General features: G+C 46.4%; 1 protein-coding gene and 1 long non-coding RNA gene across 2 annotated transcripts in view; one reads left to right on the top strand and one right to left on the bottom strand.

Moving 5' to 3' along the window:
* Nucleotides 1-8,083: 8,083 nt before the first annotated feature.
* On the top strand, nt 8,084-12,147 carry LOC118452769. Its single transcript, XR_004842596.1, has 3 exons — nt 8,084-8,700; nt 9,903-10,051; nt 11,644-12,147. It is a non-coding gene; the product is annotated as an uncharacterized LOC118452769 (long non-coding RNA).
* Nucleotides 12,148-13,678: 1,531 nt separating this feature from the next.
* The window catches only part of LYPD6 (LY6/PLAUR domain containing 6), a 9,710-nt gene continuing 6,934 nt past the window's right edge, over nt 13,679-16,454 (bottom strand). Inside the window, exons 3-4 of the mRNA XM_009643436.2 lie at nt 15,845-15,975; nt 13,679-14,735 (exon numbers count right to left, since the gene is read on the bottom strand). Coding sequence (XP_009641731.1) covers nt 14,532-14,735; nt 15,845-15,975 — 335 coding nt within the window. The 3' untranslated portion in view covers nt 13,679-14,531. The remainder of the gene's footprint in view (nt 14,736-15,844; nt 15,976-16,454) is intronic.

Raw genomic sequence — 16,454 nt, 5'->3', positions numbered from 1 at the left:
ACTAGTCAGTCTCTTCAGGTATCGTAAAAACAAGCAGGTCAGTTGAAGTTACCGGAGGGAGAAGAGTGAAGAAAATTCAAGGCACCTGAAGTTCCAAAGCTCTGTCGGCTGCCTCACTGCAGAGACTGGCAAACAGCCTCGGTTGTCATCTCATCGCAGCTGGTTATCGGGGCTGTTCATTCACACACCCCTGCAAGTAGCTGTGCTGGTTCCTGCAACAGCGGGAATCCTTCAGTCTTGACTTGGTCAAAACTCAGAGCAACCTTTGTCTGGATGATGGCTGCAGGAGGTGACGATCTGGGAGGTTCAGCTTCCTGTCCTATAGCTAGGGACTTTATGCGTTGTGAGGTTTTTCCAATGTTAGCTAACAGCTACAGATTTAAAACTTCTTCTAGGTTTTTGTACTACTTCTATTCCCTGCTCAGGGTCTAAGCCAGTTACCACCAAAGTCTTTTTATTGGCTTTAATGGCTTTAGAACCAGATCCTTTCCCAAGTGCCTGTATCTGTCCTTGTCAATGATTGCTGCGAGCCCATAGCTTTGCTGGATCGTGGAGGAAGACTTTTCCACTGGAGAAGCAAGTGCTGTCTACTTGAAATTCACTCGCCGAGCCAGCAATTCCGTGGTTATCTTGCTCACCTACCATCATTGCTGTCGCTGTTGGCTCCAGCCCTCTCACATTCCAGGGTTGAGGTGCGTGGCTGTCGAGGCAGGATTTGTTTATCACTTCGTTGTGGAATTTGTGCTGTGTTTCCAGAGCCCAAGTGAAGGTGGTGAAGAGAGGTGAAGACCTCCTCTCTACTGTCCAAGAAAGCTGTATTACTTCAAAGTCTTTTATTGATTTTTTTTTTATTTTAATTCATTCTCCTCAAGAGGATTAAAAAAGCTTGGGAAGCTGCAATGTGTCTTGTCTGCTTGCAAAATACAGTTATTTTGCAGAGCACAAATTGGCTCATTTGATAAAAGAGGGTTAGCGTCTCACTGGACAGTAGAGTACACCGTTGTGGAGAACTTTATTGGATAAATACTAGAAAAATAAATTCTGTGAAATGGTTCACATGTATTTTAACTATATTGAAGACTCTTGATGCTCTCTTTTCTTAAGGTGACTTTGCTGTACCTGCCTTTATGTTTCATAAGGGGTGGGAGCTGTCGGGCAGCTGGCCAAATTAAGCTTGGGACGTTGTTTTTTTGAGTGCATATCCTTTAAAGTTTTGTGCTGCAAAGGCTTTTACAGTGGCTTTTCAAATGGCTTCAAGCCAAGGCAAAAATCTCACGGAAGGTAGTGGGAGTTTTGCCTTGACTTCGCCAGTGCTGATGTTTCGTGGCAGAATTTGAGGGGAGGCCTAATTTCCTGAGATTTTTCTAAATAAAATTTTCTCATGCATATTGATTCTCAAGAGAGGCTGGAATTGATCCAGTTCTATTTCCCTCACATCAGAAGAGCTATACTGTGTCTGAATTAACTTCCTACTCTGAAATAAAAGTTCTTGAATACAGTGTGATTAACTGTACTTCTGATAGTGCAAGTTGTTTTGGGTTTTTATTATTATAAAATGAATTCCTTTCTAGGGTGAAGAAACAAACCCGGGAGAAGCGCTGCCGTACGTAAGGTCGCATCTGCCTCCTTAGCCAAGATCACTGCTGGGGGGAAGTACTATGGTTCTTAATTCAGGGAGGGTGTTAGTTTCTAGATGTTGTTAATTCATTACCAAATAGACCAGAATTTCTTTTTTGCAATAAATTCCATAAAAACTTTAATTTAAAGTGGTGATGCTGAGCATCACGAGAGCAGTGCTCTTCGTGTAGGTACATTTGCAAGCACATTGATATATGTGGAGAAAAGTGCTGTGAGTCTGGAAGCTATTTGTAGTAGTCAAAGGCTAAAGAAATGGTACAGGTGAAATATTTGTCACTGAAGTGCCCAAAGGTACGAGGAACTGAGCTAAACGTCTTTCCACAGAATTCCTACTGAAGGAGAAAAATTAGGGTGTTATCTTTTTCTCTCTTAAAATACCCAAAGTCTTACATGAGCTGTTATCCCGGCAAAGTCCTACACCACTGTGGTTTCCTAAATAGCTGGTGGCATCGCTGCTAAGGCCAGTAGTGGTGACAGGATTTTTAATAAGTGATGCAAATAAATTTGAAACCAGGCTTAAAAGTTTAATAGGGGTAAATATGCAGAACGAGACACGGAGCGAAGTGGCCAGTTCCCAGCTGGAAAGAGGGGTTCTCCTGTCCCAGGGGCGATGAGAGCGCTCCCTGTGTGTCCCAGCTTGGTGAAGAGGAGGGTGTTGCTTTGGGGGTTGAATCGGTACAGGGAGATACAGAAGTCTCTTGAGGTCTTCAGCGGAGTGACTGGGATTTTTCTCTTTCCACCTGAAGGCTCCTAAAGTTTAGACTCGGCAGCAAGTACCCAAAAGTGTTTCTGCTTGCAGTAAGCAGTGAGCTTATGCGGGTCTCAGGGACCTGAACGTTCACATTGAGGTTGCGCTACAGTAAGAGGTGGTTGTAAGAGTCGTGGTGTTGCTGTTGTGGTGGGTAGGATGGAAGGAGAGCATTTTAACAGGCAGAGGACTCTGCATGGAGACGTCTCTCCTAAACCCTCGTCCGCTTTGGTGCAGTTCAGTGAGTTCATTGATGTAGTCATGACGCGTCCTCTAGTTACAGCGCAGGCTTCAGAACTTGGCTTTGTAATCTACTGTGCTTAACTGGTGAGAGAGCGAATAAACTGGTCTGATTCACCGAGTTAAAAATGAACACTGTGCGGTCTGTCGCGTGGCGGGGAGGCGAAATACTGGTAGTGAGGTAGAGCTGAAATGGGACAGCAAAGTAATTGTACGTCTGTGATTGCAATTTGTAATAGCAAAATAATTGTGTGACTTGCCTCACGTGCCCAGACCTTTTAAACCCTCTTTTTATTAAGAGTTGCTTCTTTTTTTTTTTTTTTTTACTTGGCAGCCTCAAAGCTGTCAGCCAAACTGACGTTCCACTGTGCCTGAATTTGTAAAGAACGGGAAAAGCCAGCCAGGTAATCGAACAGCTCTCGCTTCTGAGAGCATAAACAGTGAGGAACTGTTCTCCCTCCGCTAGCGGCCAACCTGGCTGGAAAACAGCTCTCAAAATAATCCAGAGGGTCAAAGGGGTCTCCTGGGGAAGAGGCCCCCTTCTCTGGCTGCCGCCTTGTTCCCATCCTTGCTAATTGCCGTGGCGTTCAGCAAGAGGTGCTCTGGCTCGCCGGCCCGCGGGAAGGCACAGCTCTAACGTGGCAGCGCTGGGTAGCTGGCCCAGAAAGGTGAGGCCATGGGACATCAGCTCTTTGTCACGGTAACGTACAGGAGACTTGGTCCCTGAGCGTGTCTTACTCAAAGCTTCTGCCCGGTCAGGCTAAACTAATTGCAGGAATCTGGATACGTAGTGGAAAAACACGTGAATGTGGAAGAACTCGGTGTACGGAACCTGTGTTGATGCTGTCGCTAAAGTAATTTGAAATAAGCACGGAGCGGCAACACGGTTTGTATGATCCAAGACATCAGAGGACACTCGCAACAGGTTTGTGTGTCCCAGATGATGATTTGTATGATCCAAAATGATGCGTATGATCCAAGACAACAGAGGACGCAGAGACTTTTATTTTTCCCCTCTGCTGCGCCCTCGGACAGCAGCAGAGCAGCTCTCCCTGCAGTTTGCCTGCTGGACTGCAAAGAAACGTGAAAGCTGCCGCTTCGAAATGCCTGTGGAATTGATTTTTTGTGGCTGCATGGTCTAAAATTTCTGATAGAGATAGGAGGTTCTTGTTATGTTGTTATGTGATACACAGCAAATAGATTTCTGAAATCATGTACTTCTAGGTAATGTGTTAAACCACAGTGTCATCACTTCAAAGCTGCCCCCGGGGCTGTTAAATGGATCCCTTTCTATTGCTCCTGAGCCAATACTTGGTGGATGCTGGTAACAGCCCTCGCATCTGATGGCGAACGACCGCCAGATCCGCCCCGTCGGCATCGCCGCAGAGCTGTGGGAGCCTGGCTGATGGAGGAGGATGGACCGCGCCGCTGTGCATCACCGGGGGGGTGGACAAGCCAGGGCCGAAATACCTCTCTTGATCCCGAATGAAACAGCCTGGGTATGGATATTGGCGTATTCATTCTTCTAACAAAATAGGACAGTTTCACACAAAAGTTTCAAACATTTCTGGGTTTTTTTTTTTCAGATTTTTCTTGCACGAAGCCAAAATCCCTATGCAGTTGCTCACGTTCTCTCTGAATAGCTGCTTTTGCTGCATATGCTTCAATATTTGGTTTTTTTTTTACTTGAGCTGACCCTATGCACATAAAAGTCAGGGTCAGGAAAACGCTCTGGCTGAAGCTTCCCTTCTAAATGGCAGAACTTTACACTGGTTTGTTAGGACCTGCCAGGAATTCCATAGAGATCACCCAAGGCTTGAAAAGTTGCATTTTCACAGCTTGCGTCGCCGTCGCTTTGGTGGCTGGTGACGAAGCCTTGCTGAGTAGATCCAGAGCACAAACGCCCCCGGTGCTCTTGAGTTCGCTACCTCCTGTTGAATACAAGGCATCCTCCCGTTATCGCGGAGCTTTTCTTGGTTATTAACTCAGGCTAATGCTAGGAGTGTAATGCAAGAGAGTGTAGAAGGGAATTATTCCTTTCCTAAGGAAGACGAGGCCGAATGCATTGGTGCTGCTGCTCTGGGACTGGCTTGTTGTGCCTATCGGGGAGCGGGGGGGGAAAACCCCTCACCAGCATATACTCACGTGGTAGCTATAGTGTTTTGCCTTTTAATATCAATACATCGTTGTTCTAACTGGCTGCGATTTATTTTATTTTATCTTGGCGTGACGACGCATCGGATGGGCAGGATGCTTATAGCTAGGCGTGCCGGGCAATGCAAGGTGATGGCTAGTCCAAAAAAAAAAAGCGTCACCTCTGCAATCACTACGTCAGGAACGAGCACTAAGGTTGGTCAGGATCTCCAGCAGAGGAAATTTAATTACAGATAAAATATCAAGTAAAATTCCTGCAGTTTATTCCAAGCGATTACCTTTCCTCTTCAAGTGTAACTTCAGCAGGGCTAACTAATTTTAGTTGCAGTTAAGAGTGGTGAGGTACTGAAGTTTTGACCCTGCTCTTAAAACAGTTGGCCAAAGAATTTCCATCAGCAATCAAGACCTCAGCTACACCTGAGCACTAATTGCTGCCACTGATGACCTGGGGTTGGTTTTTTTTTAACTTGTGGAGGCAGTTGGTCAGCTGTTTTAAATTATTTCATTGAAGCCAGCAGACCTGCTCTAATTTCCACCAAGTAAAGGTGCAGCTCGTTGTACTTTAATGTGTCAAGGAAGGTTAAACATTGCCAGGCATGTGTGCTCGCTGTTCCAAGCGGGTCACTTGGAGCTTTTTGTGCCCTTAAGTTTTCGTGCAGGCTGGCACTTGCATAGGGCAACTGTTCCCTAAATCTGGAAGTTGTCCAGGGGCTACATGCCCATACGCACACGCGCACCCGGGGCTCACAGCAGCTGCTTGGTGACGACAGTAACATCTTGTATCAGCTGCAAGGGTAAGTTATGTGTTGGCTTTTTCCTAGGATCTTCCTCTATTATAATCCTCTTTGTTTCCAGGGGAATAACGGCATCTGACAGCCGCCTTTGTCGGGAGCAGATCTTTGCTGGGGAATGCAGGCAGCCTGGATGGTACAAACCCCTTAGGGCTGGTTTAGAGATGTGAAGTTTGGTTTTGCCATGTGAGGGTTTTCTGTGCCCTGTTCACCTGCAGGGTTTAACTCTGGGGTACGTACATCAACGTGTGCCTTAACCCGGTGACTGAGATGGAATCATTTGCTTGTGAGCACGTCCTAAATGTTACACTTAAAATCTCTTAAAATAGCAAATCCTAGCAGCAGCGCAGCAAAGCTGGGGTTGCTGCAAGACACCAAACCACCTCCATTTTCTAGTCAAACAGACCCCCCCTCCCGGCTGGCGGGTGAGGGAGGAGGCAGGTTTTCACTGGTGGGTAGTGGGGGCTCAGAGCCCCGTGGCTGGTCGCCCCCTGAGCTCGACCCCCCCCTGCCTCTTCTGCCAGGATTTGGTGGATGTTGTATCCCCTCGACGTGGGTAAGTTGTGTCTGTGAGATGCTTTTGGCCTTTGGGCTCTCAATACCGTGAAAATAATTTAAATTGCTTTGTGAGCAGTTGGGTCTTGAGGCAGTGAAGACCCCATAAATGTCCTGCAGGTTTTGGAGGGGCTTTGCCTGGGCTTGTGCGAGGACAGGGCTCAGGAGAAGGGCACGGATTCATGGCAGATGGTTGCAAACCTCCTGCTCTCCCTCTGAGCAGCCCTTCGAGGAAGGGGACCCAGGCGTGACGCCCGATGCAGGCTTTGCTGAGAAGCTGATGTGGTGACAGGAGAAAAAGCCCCAAGACCTTCAATGAACTCAGGTGTTGCTACAATACTTGGGGGGGGTTTGTACCAGGCAGGGTTTCCCAAGGGCTGACTTTGCTGCAGAGCCCACGTGGCTGCTGCTCAGCCCCAGAACCTCCAGCGGATCCACCACAGGGGTGCCCTAGCTCAAGAAAAACCAAAGCTGAAAAATCTTGAACCAAGTAATTTACTAATTTGAGTAGAACTTAAACACTGGAGTGGAGCTGACAAGCTCGAGATAAACGTGGTTATTTAGTTATTCTCCATATTTTTGTTTACTCGCAGGAGTTAGATATATTCCATTTTTTATTTTGTCCAGTGATCTTTGCTTCAAGGGGGAGTGTTATGTGGCAAATGTGTTTTAAATGCAGAAGTACATAAAGTTTCAAGAATATTGACAAATAGAGGTTGGTGATGAATAGTAAAGTGAGCCCCAGAGGTGCAGGAGCAAAGTGTATTTGTGTAGAGGTGTGGAAAAGAAAATTAGTGAGGGGAGAGGGCAGGGTCATTGCTGACTTGGTGCTTTGGAGTCTGGGAGAGAGGAGAGTGGAAAAGTTTGGGATTTAGAGACAAAAGCATAGACAATAACATTAGTAATTCTTACAGGCAGGAATCAGAGTAGGAATCAAAGGAAACCCAGGTATTTTACTCCATCCTGTTATTTATGAAAGGCAGCCAGAGCAGCACATGACTCGGCGTGGGGGCTTTCCCTGCAAGCCAACATCCTCCTGGTTGTGCCCCCAGGGTCCGGGTGACGGGACCCCCCACTCCTGCCCCTTCTCCTCCTGCTGCTCCTCTGATCCCCGCCATCAACACAAAACATGACCGTGTCCTTCCTAAAACCACTCGGCGGCGTGCTGCTTGTGTCCCTTCCCAAGGGGACACGTCCCATTTACTGACCCAGACATTCCCCAGGAAGGGGAACAAATGTGGGGCTGCCCTACTGGCGCGGGGGGGTTGGTCTTTGCCACCCTCCAAGGCTGCAGCTCTTCCACCTAATCTCATTAAAGATGTGAGAGCCAAACACCTCCTATTGCTTCTGCCAGGTTTTTTTCTTTCTTTTTTTTTTTTTTTTTTAAATTTTTTAACTAAAACCTCAATAATCATCACGTCTGTGGTTAGTTGTTCTGCCTAGGAAACTATTTATGGTGTGGACTGTGGCCTTTCTCTACAGACTGCACGTTCAGCAAAGGTTTGTGACCAACTCCTCCTCCATATGCATCTTCTGTCCTCATTTTTCTGAAGAGACATATATGTGTGTATATATAAATATATATGCATGGCAAATTCTGTATATAAACTTATATGGTACTTATAGACAGATGGACAGTAGCGTGCCTGCCCGTCTCTTACACGAGTTGACGTTTTACGAGCATGCACAGAGTCAGAGACTGAAAATCTTGCGCGTAAGAACCCTTTATAAAGGAGGATTTTCACAAACTTTTTCACAGACAAACCTAACGGCTCCGGCTGGCTGGGTTGCCACCTAGGCAACTGTAGGATATTTCCTCTCTCTCTGTTATCATTTGGGTTTTCTGCTGGGTCTGATGCTGGAAAACGGCTGTGGGCTCGCTGAATCCTGGTGATGGAAAGGGCCTTGGGAGGCCATCGGGTCCAACCCCTGCCCACCGTGGGGCCAGCGAGGAAACCTGGGAGTCTGGAAAGACACCGAGGTGTCGATGAGCAAAATGTCAATACAATTAACCCCTTGCTTCCCTGCTCCCACCTACCCCTGACAAAAACGGTTGCTGAAAACCTGTTGAAAGTATCCCAATGAAAATTAAACTGAAAAAGCTTTGACCAGCTCTGCTATTCCCAAGTTGTAATGAATGAGGCTTTCTGCTATGCACTAATGCCCACAGCGAGGATAAGGAATAGCTGGTTTGGTTTTTTTTTCTCTTGACAAGCATCCTGCCATCGCCCATGAAGGAAAGAAACCGTGGTCTTATCTGAACTAGAGCCAAAGGCTGGTGGTGGAGCTTTAAGCCCGCCACCCAAACCTGAAATCCTCATAAAAAAACTGGACTAAATAATAGTTGCAAACTGACTGTGTGGTCTTTATCTTCTACAGGCTGCTGCTGCCTTTAAAATGTGCCCTTCACCTTGGCAATGGCAATGCTTGCTTTAATTTTTTTGTTTAGCAAGGCTCAGGCTGGTGTTTCGGGAGCCGCACAAAGGTCCCATCGCAGTGGAGTCTGACGGTGGAACCAAACAGGATTACGAGACTGGAATTTCATGCAGCTGGGTGTTATGCTTCAGCAAGGATGTAAGTAAGCTCTACTGCTGAAATTGCAGTGTCTGGCAGATTGGAAAAGCTTTGAGAAAAGCAAATGTGCTTGTTTAAGGGAAACATGGGGGGGGGGGGGGGGGATGTGTCTAAAAGCCACAGCGATACCCCACAGTGACTAAGCGATGGCTGGTAGAAAATGTTGGAACATGAACTCGTTGGAATATATTTCCTCTGGAGAACACTCAAAATTTTGATTACTGGGATGTTTGGCCCTTTGCCACTGTCCCAAATCAATGCTTTTTGGGTGGGAGGATGGGGTCAGTAGTTTCTAACACACGTGAACTGACAAGCTGGAGTTCAGCCCGTCTTCAGTAGAGCTTGATAGGGACACCTGTAGGGTGACTGAAACCTGCTTGACTTTTACATTGGCCAACAGTGAAACGTTTATAAACATCAGTAAATCTGGTTCTTTCAGCTTGCTTCTCTCAGCGTATGAAAACTTACTCTGGGCAGGGGTTTTTTTTGACAGCTTGGTATTACTTACTTTGGTTTTTTCCAGTATCATCAACCCCATGTTGAATTTGTTTGCATTTATTGTGGAGAGACACCGTCATGTTGAAGATATCCTGCAATCTTTTTAGTCTAAGACTTGTAGGTTTGAATGCTGTACGATGAAATGTGTCCCAGTTACATGCCTAAAAGCTGATGAAATCTTAAAAAGGGCTAGAAGCCTGAAATCCTGTAAATACATATAAATTGAGATATATTTTAAATGCTTTTAAATATACAATGCCGATGCTAAAGGAGTGAAGTTAGTTAGTAGATCAGCCTGGGAGATGGGTGGCTGACAGTTGGCTAAGGAGGAGGCTAAGTGGACTACAGGATTAATGTCAAGGGGAATCCCACCCAGAGGTGAGCAAAGAGAAATTGATGCAAGAACTGATCTCATGAGCTAAAACGAGCTTGGCATCGTAAAGCGTATATGAGCAAGATGCAACAAAGCAATGGAAGCCCATTCTGCCATGCATCTGGAATTGGGATGCTGTGGGGTGTACGAGGACTTTGATTCAGAGGCTTGGTTACCATCTTGGGTTTTTTAATTCTGAACTGATGCCACTTTGGGCATTGCCATTTCCAAGGTTTGCACCTTCAGGTCATGAGAGTTCACTTACGCTTGGCTTTGATTCCACAATATACATATTTTAAGCACATTTTTCATTTCCTTTACCTACATACAGGTATGGGTGACACTGTTTACCAGAGTCAGAGCTCAGCTTGTGGGCAGTTCCTTGGTGGAAAGAGCAAGTTGTGATGCCAAGTCATCTCCCCAGCCTTGACCAGGAATATATGGGAACCTCCAGGCATTAGTGAGACACTTGGGATATAAGTAAGTAAGTTTTGCTGATTGCTTGAGCCTCTTAAAGGGGGTAAAAAAATGCTCTCAAAAGCTTTGCCCAGCTTGTTACTCCCAACTGGTTTGTTGGTTGGTTTTTTTTTTTTTTTTGTGGGACTGTGCCAGATTTTGGCTGGCAATGGAGAAGAGGTCTCAGGTCTCAAAAAAAAAAAAAAAATAAAAATTAGAGATTACAGCTACTGCAGGTTCAGCATTGCTTTGGCTGCTTTGGTGCTGGGTGGGTTTTGCATGAAGTGGGCTGCTGAAAGCTGGGCTGGGCTGCATGACAACTTGCCCAAGCAGGCGTAGGCTGTGTCTTGTCAGGCTTAAGGGGAGGAAAAGAGCCATGAGGTTGAGATGAGTTGGTTTTACTGACAGTGAAATCACCTGCTTCACAGAAATTAAAGCAAAGCATTTGTTAGCTACCATCTGCCTTCAGCTCACGGTGCTGTAACGCAGACACATCGGTCGCTCCACAGCGCGCTAGAGCAGGGCTGCGTGCCCGGGGGCCATCCCGTTCCCGAACCCCAGCGGGGACTGGGGCTTCCAGAGGCACCCACTGAAATGGGATAACAAAGCCTCATCCCTCAAGGTGCCCCGGATGCTGAATTGCCAGAGGGAACCTTATTGTAGGGCTAAGGGGCAGTTCTGGAGCTGTAAGTCGAGGTACTGTGGTTAACGGTGCTGCTGCAAATTGCATTTGTTCAGCTTAAAGGTGTGGGAATGGGGGCTGTGCAGAAACACTGCGGGCTGCCGCCAGCTTCGCATCACCCACAAATAACTTTGAAACCTTTCCTTAGCTGCATGGAGTTGTTTACATCCCTGTAATTGTGGGGTTCAGGAGGGGACATTAGAAGTAACTATGTGAAAACCTCCAGAACACGCCGGGACTAAATTAGCATGACATGATAATTACGGATAATGTAAAGTTCTCCCAGAGCAGGCAAGGGAAAGGGAGATCCAGGAGTCACAAACTAAACAGGAGCCGCCTCAGACTTAGCTTATTAAATGCCCAGTATAAACCAATTTGTAACAACCAACCCTGGGAGCTCAACAGGAGGAAACCATGGGGAAGATTCATTAGCTACAGGTGGAGTGAAACCAAAATCCTCTAAAGACACCTCAGCTCTTTTTTCTTTTTTCTTTTTTTTCTTTTTTTTTCTTTTTTTTTTCTTTTTTTTTTTTTTGCTAATAGGACATTGGAGAAAGGAAAAGGGGACAGGGACGCTGACAGCAGTGTCCCAGGGTGGGGGGTGGCACCTGCCCAAAGAGCAGGACTGGTGATAGCAATAGTACGTTGTTATCGGACACCTCGCACGTCAGCTGAATATTTAAAACATTTATTTATACAAATGTACAGCATTTACAAGAGTTAAAAAATTAGACATTTAAAAGCAATATCACATATATAGAGCCCTAAAAATAAATACAGTGCAGCTCAGCATTTATGTGCCTTAAAAAAAAACAAAACAAAAAACACCAAACCCCAACAGCTCTGTGGGCAGAACGGCCCAACCTGCTGGGGTGGGGAGGATCCTGCACAGGTTCTCCACTTGGTCTCAGTCAACTTAATTTGCTTTTTAAAGCTGGACGTGTCCATAATCCTTCTACCACAGCCGGAGGGAGCAGCGCAGTTGGAGCAGCTCAGGTCCCTTCTGAAGAGCACAACCGTGGCACGCCAGTGGGGGCGAGGGACCGGGGCAGCACAAGAACCGGGGCTTTCTCCAGCTACAGCAACGTCGCTGTCGGAGCAAGGCTGGTGACGTGCTTAAGGAGTGGCTCTTGCCCAGGTATTTGCAAAGCACTGGGCTTGGCGTCACCGCGTGGCTGGCAGCGGGGTACCCTAGGTGGGATGCAGTATTTCTATCTATCTAAGCTACTTTTCCTAGGCACGTCCACCATGTGCCCAAGCTGAGACAATTTAACCCTCCACCTTAGCATGGATCATCAGCATCAATGGCATCAACCACGAATCAACCCCTGAAATACCACTTTTTCCTCCACTGACTACAAAGCATTAGAAGGGGCTGCCCAGGGAAGGGGTCAGGTCCCCATCCCTAGGGACATTTAAAAGCCGGGCAGACGAGGTGCTTAGGGACAGGGTTTAGTGGTGGGATGGCAGGGATAGGGGAACAGTTGGGCTGGGGAAGCTTAAAGGGCTTTTCCAGCCTAAACGATTCTGTGATTCTATGAAAGGTTGGCTTAATAACTCTGTAACACCAATAACTAAATTTGATGGGTGGCATCCCAGTCTTCGTGGGTAGAGCGCACTATCAAGTACCCAAAAAAAAGTCTCTGGTCTGCCTGAGGTCCACCTAAACACAGTACGAAGACCCTGTCTGTTAGTGCACACGATGAGCCCGCTAGCCCTGGAGCCCACGTCATCTCACCACAGGCACCGTGCCTTTCATGTGTGGTAGTGGTCCTTAAAGTCCAACACCTTATGAAGAAATCTGGCTTTTCCAGCAGCTCAGCCCACGCAGTTACACCTATCTAGCTCGGCGTTACCATACCACAGGTTAGGCTTGGTGAGCTCTGTTAAATAACAATGAAACTGCAAAATATATGGAAAGTACAGGGAGATGACATACAGAGAAGCCAGAAGACTTAGGCAGAAACCTGACCGTAAGCTGTTGACCAAGGCAGTCAGGTCAGGTGGTGACTTCTGCTTCTTGCTCCTGGTTAGGTACCTTATTGACTGGCTCTGAAACGCACATGTTTAACAAGGCCCAAAATAAAAATATAAATCCTTAAAGCGTCCAGCTGAGCTGCCCCCACCCTGAAAAATCAGTTGGACTTGATGATCGTAAAGGTCTTTTCCAACCTAAATGATTCTATGAAAGCACCTGAAATTAAACTGGGGGCACTGCTCTCGGTTCTCCTCCTCCTTTGCCTCCAATAAAACTCCCCGGAGTGCAAGCAGAGTTCATCCCGAAGGCCACAAAGCTGAAGACAACACCTCACATGCTCAGATCCGCGGTTTTCCAGCTATTAATGGTATCCAACAGGGATGCTGCCAGATGAGGACTTGCTGGTACCCTCCGGGAGCCCTTTCAAAGCAGTGATGGTGTTTACAAAGCCTTTGGATTCCAGCGTTGGCTTCCTTCACCTGCCTTCTGCTGTATAACTCATGACAAAAAAGCATTTCGGAGCATAATCATACTGGAACTTGATAAAGTGCAAGTTACCTTGGAGCATGACTAGCCAAAAATTATTAACTCATGAAAGAACAATTTATGACTATAGTGGGTTTTTAAAAAAAAAAATATTCCCCCAAACCCCAAAGAATTAATTATTTAAAAGTCTGATTTAACTTTAAAACAAGTCCATGGACACCCTGCTTTTATTACTGACCCTGCAAAACAAAGCTGATTCTTTTTCAATAGTGAGGCAAAACTTTATATATATATATATATATATATTTATGATAATTTATATATTACAGGTTTACCCACTTGCAAAACAACCATTTTCCCTGGCAATATCAGTATTAAGAATCTTTTAAACTCTTTAGATCCTACTCAACATACAAAAATAAATATTGCATACGTGATTTCCAAGCAAAACAAGCAACACGGGTCACCCAGGTGCAGCCGTAGCTAGTAACAGCCCATGCTCCGCAGTGGGAGTGCATTAAATAAAATAACAGAAGCTATTCAGGATCAGCTCGCTCTCATGCTGTAGGACTGGGTGCCAAAATACGAAAAGGCCCCAAAACCCGTCTCGGCAGGCACCAGCATCTCTACCTGGACACCCACCGGCTCTTCGTTCACCTTCCTCCTCTCAGGAGAGGGTCATGGACCGCACACCCTCTAATGATATTCAACAACAGAGGTTTTAGCATTTTTCTGGTTTGGTTTATAAACCAAGTGATTTTCTGTACATCCCAGTGTTGTTACGGGGGTGGCTCTCCACGCTGCTGGTGGACAACCTCGAGGGAAGCATCTGCATGCGACGCCGGCCTGATCCAAGCTGCTCCCTTCACCTCATCCCTTCCAGCTCCCGCTGCCTTGCTGCAAGCTCCTGCCCTCTCCCAGAGGAGCAGGAGACATGGGGAGACTGCAAAGACATACTGACTCTATATGATGTACCATATGTTCTCTAAGCAGGTTAACGAGAGACCGGAGTTAGTGCTCTGGCAAAGTGTAACAGGTTTCAAAGGAGTAAGTGATGATAGTAGCAGCTGGCAGTGATAGAGTAGTTTTAAATAACGTTTCTTCACAGAGAAAAGACAGACATTAAGAAAAGCGTATGCATCGGTCTCAGCCATGGATTCCGGGAACCTTTTGCGTGAGTTTCTTCACAAAACAGTAGGGGAACGTGTGATGGTTTTACCCCCTCCAAACGCATCCCAGGCTCGCTAGTTCATCATGGAGAAGAAATGAGGAGGATAAAATCAGTCTTTCAAAGACAACTCCGAAGCGCAGGCTCCGTAGGGGGAGGTTGAACGTTCACGGCCATGTTCTCACCCAGCTCAGCTGTCCGGCCCCGCCACGCGTGACAGCGTCACCCAGCGCTGTGACATCAACCCCAGCCAGAGACACGCCGTCGTCAGCAGGGCGGGACGGGAAAGTCTCGGTGTTTTGTTGAGGGGGGAGAGGGTTGTAAAGACGGCGCTTGTTGTGTTCCGTGGCAGGGGCAAGTTGCAGATGCTTCCTTCGCAGCAGGAGGTGCAGATCTGAAAGAAACCAGGTTGGGACTTGGTGATTTGAAAAATACCACTGCCGTCGAATAAAGATGTAGGGGAAATAATACGACATTTGCAAAAGAGCACAGGGGCCAGTCTGATTTTTTTTTTTCCCCTTTTTTTTTCTTTTTCCTTTTTTTCCTGTTTTGTTGTGGTGTTTGGTTTTTTTTTTTTTAAATCCATCTACTTGCTTAGGGCCAGGGTTTGGGGGTGGGATGGCCGGGTTAGGGGAACGGTTGGGCTTGGGGAGCTTAAGGGGCTTTTCCAACCTAAACAATTCTGTGATTCTACTTGGAGAGCAATTTCACCTGTACAGGAACAGTACTTTGGCTGGTGCAAGGAGGACACCTCCATTTTGGAGATTTTTTTTTTTTCTTTTCTACCCCAAAAAAGCAAACTGATGAACACCAGTGCTGTCTGGCTGAGGTCGAGCTCTCAAGCCAGAACCCAAAGAAATCCGTATTTATTCATATCGGGGTTTTTTTGGTTGCTTATCACCCACAGACAATTCCTGTGTCAGCCCGTAAGGACGTGCAGCTCTGCCTTCTCAGGGCCAGTTCCAGCACCCTGCCAGGGCGCAGAGATTTAGAGCAACAAGACTGACGCCCCCGAGGCCAAGAGAGCATAAAATTAGGTGCAAAACCAGAGACGGGGCCGCAGCGTGCCTGGCAGCTCAGCAAGCTCTTTGATTTTAACCCGTTGGAGTTCCAACAAGGTCGACTGTTGACCTTTAGAAAAACCTGTAATAAATAACTGTTTGATTCAGATATAAAGCATCTTCTCTGAAGGTTTCGGGGCTTTCCCCTACCCTGGTTGGCGAGCACCCGGCGCAGAGCGGAGGGGAGCAAACACGGGGAGCAAACTGCAGCCAGAAGGGAGCGGTTTGCTCCCCTGAGCAGGAGAGTTATTTAAAGAGATTATGCTTTTGTTCTGGGAGAGTTTATTCCTTGGTTTCTGTAACAAATGGAAATGAGCTGGAACTTGTTAAGAAGAGAAATTTCATTTCTGACCATGCTGATTTACCCGCTGAACCAGTCAGGCTTCTGGTGGCGGCCAGAAGGATTCCACCCAGTGAGAAAAAGGCAATTTTTATCCTATACCTTGTATTCTTCATGCTTTACATAGGTGCATCCCGTAGACAGGCAGTCCTCTAACGGCACGCAGCGCTTGGTGACGGATACGCTTTCTCCAGTAACTTTCATTATGTGCTGGCTAAAGCAGTATCTTGTACCTAGAAAGACAGAAAAAATGTGTTTATCTGTCAAATTCAAGATTTGTGATAGTCTACAAATAGGAAGAAATAGGAAATAAGTGGGGTTTTTTTTTTTCAAATCTTGGGATTTAAAAAATAAATTATTTTAATGTATTTATTGTAATACGTAAACGTCACTAAATACACACACCACCCCCCGCCCCCCCAAGCTCTGGTGCAAACCTGAGGTTTCAGCGCACACGGAGATTGGTTCCCAATACTAATGTGGAGCTCTATGTTACAGCTAAAGCAACATACGTTGGGTAATTAACTTATGGCGGGAGGGTCAGATGAGCACCCCAAATCTTACGCACTGATAGTTTTATAGGAATTGTCTTTAAAAAAAAGAAAACGTTTGTGATACCTGTTTATGTCTGAAGCTAACTTTCATTTGTGTAGGTTTAATTTTTTCCTAGCCTCACACACAGCCATTAATCCTGCACAACTCCCTAACGCAT

This window comes from Egretta garzetta, unplaced genomic scaffold (assembly GCF_000687185.1).
Source record: "Egretta garzetta isolate BGI_Z169 unplaced genomic scaffold, ASM68718v1 scaffold208, whole genome shotgun sequence".
In the NCBI taxonomy this organism is placed as follows: Eukaryota; Metazoa; Chordata; class Aves; order Pelecaniformes; family Ardeidae; genus Egretta; species Egretta garzetta.
This window is presented reverse-complemented; position numbering and strand designations above follow the sequence as displayed.